Below are 8,291 nucleotides of genomic sequence, written 5' to 3'. Positions count from 1 at the left end.
ATACAGAACCTTAAGCTTAACAAGTACCTTGTAGGCTACCGATGTTGGTGTCTATTTTCAGCTATGTACATTCATTTGCCTCCCCCCCCCACCTCGTCACATGCTTCGTTTCAACCAGACAGCCATTTGTAATCCATAGGGAGGGCGCAGAAAATGTTTGGAAACCACTGGGGGGGCACAGAAGAAAAAGTTTGGGAACCACTGTTCTAGAGCAACCAACAACTGGTCATGACTATGAGGGAAGATCGCCCTTAGAGAATGCCTTATTGATACATAAGGCAGTAGTTTGGTAGGGTTCTTTTTTAGAAGTTGAATGAAGTGGTCACGTTTGTCCCTCATGTGAAATCGAGAGCATTAAGTGTGCTAATAAAGTGTCTTCTGACCTTCAGTCCCTTTCAGTACCTACTCAGCGAGGTTCCTTTCCCCTCTATTCGGCTCTACTTGTTCATAAGGGTTTTCCACCAGTAAAGGTTACATGGTGCCAGTGGCTTTTTTAGAACTTTCTTCACTGGGGGTCCAAGTGAAGGAAACAAATGATCACTGAAAGGGTACAGAGTGGATGGACTCACTGGTTGCCTCACAACTCCCTGTTTCTGGATGATGGTGACAATGGTGGTGGGAGTTTGTCCCGCAGTTGGTGGGTTGCTGGATCGAGCCCCACTCCGTCTGCCTCCATTGTTGTGTCCTTAGGCAAGACACTTCACCCCCCTTGCCAGCTGGTGGAACTGTAGCTACTGTGCAACCATCACCAATTTACCATTTACAAGAGCCAATCCCGCACAATAATCCAATCGGCAATTTGTAAAAACTCACAGCAGCAGCTGAGTTTGACAAGAAGCTGCAGACTGCTTCCAGCATGGCTTCCATGTCCTCCATTGTTGTGTTTGTGTTGCGTACCTATCATGTAGCACTACTTTTTGGACTCTTTGGCCGCCCAATTATATGACAACCCCACCTCATAGAGCTGTTATTCAGTTGTAATGGAAAACCACCTGAACTGAGTAGAGCCGTGCTGCTAGGTGCTGGTAGAAAAGTGCATACCACTGATGCCTCATAAAGCCCACGGGAAAACTGATATTATCAACTTGTAATTTATTGTAACCACTGCTAGGCTATGCCAAGAGTATCTTCCCTGTGACATTATTCTTCCTTTCAGGTGTTCTTTTCCACAATCAAAGTGTTTACATGTTTTGTGCCTTCAGGCACTGAATGGATCGGCGTGTCCAGACGGTCCTGGGGCGCCTGCATCACTCAGCTATGTGGTGCTGTTGGACAGGCCATCCTCGGCGGCTTGATTTACTTCATCAGAGACTGGAGACTGGCTCAAATGGTCATGGCTGCTCCGTTTGCCGTGATCACTTGTTACATATGGTCTGTGGAAAGATTTTTTGTTCTTTAACGTTGCAACAGGGTTTTCTGGGTTGATGCGTAATTCTGCATTTTCTGCTTAAGGTCTGACCAGCAATTCACATTTTTTCTAATTATTACCGCTCTTGAAAGAGAGGGAAATGTGCTACATGTTCTCTGATTTATTTTCAAACCAACAGAAAACAAATGATTTACAAGATTATCCTTGTGTATGGATAGTACAGTGGGTTCCTGGTGTTTGTGTTTGTTAGGGACAACAGCCACTCACACATAGCTAAGATCTGCATGTACTTGAAACCAAAACTACAAATAAATAATAGTTCAGACAGCAATTATACCTTAATATGCATCAATGCACACAGTGGAAACTGTCTTAGCACAATGGCAGCAGCTAGCATCTACATTATCTCTCCTTTTGGTGGTTCAGCCAATCAGTGCCAAGAAAATAAACGGTGCTCCTGGATTGGCTGCTTTGCAAACACCAGCCAATAGCATGTCAAGTTGCATTGTTTCTGTGTATTTTAATTTGAGGCGAATTTTCTTTAGAATATTTCAGATATTCTTTATTCAAAACTCTGTGATCAGGCAGATTTTCTGCGAATAATTTGGAGTTGCGTCGCAGAGCAAAATCCGCGAATACTGTAAGCCAGTGTACATGCTATTGGATGGTGTGTTTAAGAATAGAAAAACTGTTGAACCATGAAAAAAGAAATGAACATTTTCAGCTTTCGACATACTGATCACAGGTCAGACCCGCCAAGCCAAGAGAAAGTTGTCTGATTCCCGTCTCTGAGCAACTGATTGATGCATGTTTAGCTTGTAATGCTGTTGTTACACGCAGTCTTTCAACACATGTTGCCATATATGAAACACATTTGATGTAGTTCTAAACATAAAACCTTTCAAAGTTCTGTCAGAGTGCACCAACTTTGGAGACCAAAATACGCGTTCGACAGTATCTGATGTGTAAAACCGTGAAGCTGGTGTTTAAGCCTCTTTCATACGATATTGACATATGAGACAGATGAACAATAAAGGAGACTAATGAAAGTATCCATCTAATTTTTCACAGGTTTATTCCAGAGTCAGCCAGATGGTTGTTGGACAGGGGACGGACAGACGAGGCTAAAGAGCTGATCCTCAAAGTGGCGGCCATTAACAAACGCACAGTTTCAGACTCTCTCCTGGAAAAGGTGCGACTGTTTGCCTTTCTGTCTCCGTCTGTCTCCAAACAGACAATGATAAATGTAATTTAATAAAAGTCAAACGGGTTTCATACAGTAATCGTAAAGAAAAACAAAAACATTTTAGGACAATTCAGTGCCTTGTGACAAACGTTTTCCCTCCACTTCTCAGCTACGCAGAAGTGGAGGGGAAACGATGCGATCAGATAAAAATCTTAATCAAAACACGATGAAGTTTGTTGACACAATCTGATTAAATGTAGAATATTGCTACTTTTGCAATGAAGGTCTTGTTTTTACCAACTCAGCGAATTAGAACAGATGAAACGTTGTCATATTAGTTGATTAGTTATAATAACAGCAACTGTTGACATGATGTTGTGTTGATTACAGATTACTATCAAAGAAAATGTGCAAAGGGGAGGCATAATATGTCTTATTAAATCTCCTGTGCTGAGGAAGTATTTCCTCACCATCATCTTGGCATGGTAAGTTACACTGCGTAACACATTTCCCATGGAGTTGTGATATCTAAAGAAAAAAATTAGAAATATGACAATGTTTTGGTTTTCTGCAGGTTCTCCCTGAATGTTACCTACTTCTGCCTTTCGCTGAATGTGGGAAACTTTGGCTTGGACATCTTCCTGACTCAGGCCTTGTTTGGGCTCTCTGAAGTACCGGCTCACATCATTTGCATTTGGCTGCTGGAGGCGGTGGGGAGAAAAGTGTCACTAATCACCACTCTTGTGATCGGAGGATTTCTGTGTCTCTTGATCCTCGCCGTACCTCAAAGTAAAGCCTCATTAACTGACTTCATACTGACTCGATTTAATGTTGCATGGTTGCATTTTCCTAACCAAAACTTGAATTATTTCAGAAATGTTTGCTTATACAACCCCACCAGTTTCTTCTTCTCTGTTCGTTTTCTCAGCACACAGCTTAGTGCGTTGCTCCCACCTTGTGGTGGCTGAAGCAACATTGCATTGCAGCAAGTTGTCTTTTAAAAAAGCATTGCAGTCATATATGTATGTAAAAATTTAAAGAGATCAGTTCCTATATGCTTTGGACTAGAGGAGAATAAATGCAGTTTATTTGCATTGCGTCTGTGATTGTAGGCTTATTAAACAAAGTTTGGTAATTTGGCAGAAACTATGGAACAAAACTCATTATTTACCTTTTGTCCGTGTGTAGGATTAGTTATTATATTTCAAATAAACTCCTAATAATGATTTGAACATATCATCAGTGTCACAAGACAATCTTCCTGACTTGGAAGTCCTGAAATAATTTGATTTTTACTCTTAAAAAAGATGTTTAATACACTCATCAGTATACAAACCATTTTTAAAAAAGGATGTGAATGTCAATGCTTTGTATTCATGATGTTATAGCCTCTATAACATATTTCTAAGTTTCTATTTTTTTTTGTCTTTTCCAGGTAGTGCCATTGCTGTCACTGCATTAGCCATTGGTGGACGTTTTTTGACCAACTGGGCCGGATCTATATGCAACTTATATGTTCAGGAGTTGTTCCCGACGTCTTTTCGGTAAGCTGACTCCCGTTAACGTATTTCCCTTCAAGAACGATCCTGTTCTCCAATCTGGTCTTGTTTTGATCAAGTCATTTTAAATGTGAAATGTGACGCCTTGTTGTTCCGTGTTACACCGCAGACTCTCACTCAGGATGTACTATAGAAAGTATTCACCCCTCTGGATGTTTGACCCTTTTTATTGCTTCTACAAATCAGTCAGGATCAACAAAATGTGGCTCTGTTAACAAAGGAATTTCCAAAAAAAAAAAAAAAAAAAAAAAAACTTTTACAGTTAAAACTGATTTTTACAAAACGATGACAATCGAATAAAAGTATGAAACGTAAAATAAAAACTACTGATAAACCAGTGAATGGACCTTTCAGACACATGTTTCTTCAGCTATCACAAATTGACTGGACCTTTGTTGAATTAGGTCAGTTACTTTAAAAGCAGTGAATATTTATGATACTTATGTTATGTTTCATATTTGTATGTAATTGTCATTATTTTGTAGGAGTTATTAGCTTTTTTTGTTCATTTCTATTTTTAAAAAGCAATATTTTGTTGATGATTGATTTGCAAAAAGCAACAAAAAGGGTAAAACATCCAAAACGGTGAATACTTTTCGTGGGCGCTCAAGTGGTAGCGTTCGGTACTAATTTTGTGTCTGCTGTAGTAATTTAACATTTTTTTTAAAGCAGTACATTAAGCAGACAGAAACTGTTTGTTGAATAAACCTCTGAGGAACGACTTGTCCTTGCTTTAGGCAAACTGCCTCGGGTTTGGGCTCCATCATGAGTCGAGTCGGAGGATTGCTTTCCCCGCTGCTCAACATGCTGGCCGTGTACCACTGGTCCATCCCTATCGTGGTCTACAGCAGCCTCACCATCCTCAGCGGAGCCCTCTGCTTCCTGCTTCCCGAGACCAGAAGAACAGAACTCCCCGACTCGACCCGTCAAGCTGAAGGCAACTGGTAAGAAAGCTGGATTTGGACAACACTGTCTGAGATCATCATCCGGCAGGACCAATCCACAAAAACTACACAAATGTTTGCCTTTTTTGGTTCATCCTTTTTATGAGAATTTTTGCTTTTTGTATGTCTGATTGATGCTCTCCTCAGTTCAGGACCACTGAACTTAAAATGTCAAAATCTGCTCATAAATCTGGTTTTTATGTGACGTCACACCATTCAGAGCCCTGACGGCAAACTCAAAAAGACTTTCTGTGTTTGACCATGGCATGACTGATATTCAGATTAAACAGTAAATTTGCATTTCTTAAAAGATTCTGAGGGGGACAAAACACCAAGAGGCAGATCTCAGTTATTTAGGCTGATTTAACACTTTATAGTCAAACCTTGGTTTGACTGGAGAACAAAATTGCAATATTTGTTACATTTTGTTTCATTTTCAGCTGGTGCAGTTCACTTTCACACTGCACTGTGTCAAACGATCCAAATCTCTTGCCTCTGGTGGCGCTGCACCAAAAATTACTGAAGTAAACAACACAAAAACCTCTGAAGAAGACACTGAGCACAATTTCGTTATTCGCAAAAATGTGGTTGTAGGATTTCTTTGTTTTTCGTAAAAGACCACAACCAATTTCTCCCGCTTGCGCCAGACATGCGTGTTTGTTTTGGTTGTATTTACCTCTTTGTTGACGATCTTTTGTGTTTTGTTCAAATGCTGTTGGTTTTGAAGATCTTCTCTTTTCTCACCACAGGACGAAGAACAAGACAAATCACCAACAAGACTCAAATGAAGATTTACAAATCAAATCAACCAAGTTGTAGTCTGTTTTGTTTAATTTTTTTAGTGCACTAATCTGGCCTCTATTGGAACTCCAGTGTGTAGCTACGGCTAATCGGTGGATTTTTATTTTATCTCCTGTAATTGTCAAACATTGTTTATTGATAATAATGCTCAATAGTTAAAAGAACCTTGTTTCTAGCTCCTCTCTTTGTACTCCTTTCTAAGTGGTATTTAGGTTACAACCTAATCCACTTTTACAAATATGGAATAATCAATCTGTTTTTGTTGTTTTGTTTTTTTTTTTGTTTTAACTCATGCGCTTATATTTTTTGTGTGGGGGGAAAAATACAAATTTACAGCTACAGAAAAAAGAGGTATGAAATCAGGACTAATGGCTGAGCTTTTTGTCACATTTGTGTCAACATCAACAGAAAACCCTTTTAACAGAATCCTTCGTGTCTCATTATACTGTTTGCTGTTATATGAAAATGTTGAAAATCTTTATGTCTTACAGCTTGTGCAGCTTCATTATTATATAGAGTGTTTTATTTTTTGTTATCTCTCACATTAACTGCACAGTTTTCAATAAAAATATTATTGACTCTTTATTGAGGTCTGACTGTTTTTAAAAGCTATATATTTTCAGGATGAATTGAGTTTTCTAGTCTAAAAATCATCAACATTACATATTAAAACATCAGTGTATGCATATTGTTGAGGCATTTGCCTTCTAACAGAGTACAAGAAAAGTCTGTTGAATGTTTTGCAGCTTCTTTTTCTACCTTCATACTAAAAGAAATTCAAATTTCTCTAAAAGTAAAGTTCCCAAGAGCACACTGCCTTCAAAACTATCCACGGGGTGTACAAGATGAAGCAGCACCCGAGAAGAAAACTGAGATTCTTTTTCTTATTTTTTGCAATTAAAATGAATGTTTCACAAATCACAACTTTATAATCTGTGAAGAAAAATGCCCTTCCAAGTGTTATAGTCCATGTATTCTGGATTTTAGGTTGATAAGGTGGTACAATGTCTAAAAAAAAAGCACGTTCTTACAAAAACACACACAAAAAAGTCAAAAACTGAATTTTAAATCTTCTCTGTGCAGTGCAGATTCATCTAGTTTGGGTCAGATCGTATTTTAGATTGAGAATCCGAGACAATTTAGAATCACCATTTGACCCAAACTGTCTCTTAAAGAGGACTGTCCCAGTCGGTGTTGCCAGGCAACAGCCCAGATTTCTACTGTCCTTCCTGTTCCTCTCCATCATACGTTGTCTCTCATCTACATTCACAATTTTCCAGCTACAGCTATAAACACTTAGTTTTGTTTACCTACCACCAGTCAGTATCTATATTTTTAGGAGCAGAGATAAAAACCTGTTTCCTTTTTTATGACAAATAGCTTTCAGAAACTAAAGTAATCACCACTGATGTGACATATTACTTGTTAAGATAAAGATAAAGTACACCCACCTGCTGTCTATTTTAAGGAAAGTATTATAATCTGACATCACCTACTGGCCAGATACTGCAAGTACATCATACCCTTAATATTTAATATACTGTAAAAGAGTAAATATACATTCTCACATTGTCTTATGTAATTACATGTATATAAACTATTTATAAAATATAAAGTATTTTTTATATTTCACTATGCTGAGATAAAACTACATTTTCAGATTCAGAGTTCCTTTTCAAAACCTTACACACTCACTTACACACACTTGCACTTGGTTTGCTGACAGCTTGTTTTAAACCATGTGGGACTGACATTTAACGTAAACCAAACCATTTTGTTTCCCTGATTACATTTTAACTTGTTTGCGTCATTGATGTTGACTTGAGTTGTGGCCTTTTAATCCGTTCTGTTTACACTGACACACTGACACTCACGTGGCCCGTTTAGCCTTTAAAGCCCCTGGAGATCTTTTATAAGGTAATTTATTGGTTTTCGCTTTTATTCCGTTACCTGCACTAATTAAAGTAGCCAGTTGTGCACAGTAAAGGCTTTGCATGGTGCAGATATGTGGAGGTGAACATTTTTTACTTTAATAACCATTAAACCATTCTAAATACTTTTTGTATTTACAAAAAGTCTGAATAAATATTGGCCCCCTTACAGATTTGTTCGTTTGTCAGACTTAAATTTTTCAGATGATCAAACATATTGTTTCATAGAACAAAATTTACATGAGTAAATTGAAAAATGTGTTTCAAATAATGAAGCAACAAAACTGGTTGTGCTAACTTTGGTAGGAATAGCTGCCAACTAGGATTTGTGATAACTGCAAAGAGTTTTACATCAATTAAATTTAACTCTTCTTGATCTTTTTTTCCCCAGGGTTCAGTCTTGGACAAGACCATAAAAAACCCTTAATTTAGTTTATGTTGTTTAAAAACTGACTTTGGAGTTAGCTTGATGAAACAAAGACTCAAACATTAAAGTGTGAA

The 8,291-nt window shown here is 38.1% G+C and overlaps 1 protein-coding gene across 1 annotated transcript in view; it reads left to right on the top strand.

The window, feature by feature from the left end:
- The window catches only part of LOC103138419 (solute carrier family 22 member 13-like), a 10,144-nt gene extending 3,545 nt beyond the window's left edge, over window positions 1-6,599 (top strand). The window contains exons 4-10 of the mRNA XM_007552594.2: window positions 1,203-1,371; window positions 2,441-2,561; window positions 2,946-3,040; window positions 3,130-3,344; window positions 3,991-4,099; window positions 4,852-5,058; window positions 5,808-6,599. Coding sequence (XP_007552656.2) covers window positions 1,203-1,371; window positions 2,441-2,561; window positions 2,946-3,040; window positions 3,130-3,344; window positions 3,991-4,099; window positions 4,852-5,058; window positions 5,808-5,877 — 986 coding nt within the window. The 3' untranslated portion in view covers window positions 5,878-6,599. The remainder of the gene's footprint in view (window positions 1-1,202; window positions 1,372-2,440; window positions 2,562-2,945; window positions 3,041-3,129; window positions 3,345-3,990; window positions 4,100-4,851; window positions 5,059-5,807) is intronic.
- The last annotated feature ends 1,692 nt before the right edge of the window (window positions 6,600-8,291 follow it).

Source organism: Poecilia formosa, unplaced genomic scaffold (assembly GCF_000485575.1).
Source record: "Poecilia formosa unplaced genomic scaffold, Poecilia_formosa-5.1.2 Scaffold49, whole genome shotgun sequence".
Lineage (NCBI taxonomy): Eukaryota > Metazoa > Chordata > Actinopteri > Cyprinodontiformes > Poeciliidae > Poecilia > Poecilia formosa.
Note: the sequence above shows the minus strand (reverse complement) of the source record. Positions and strands in the feature narration are given on the sequence as shown.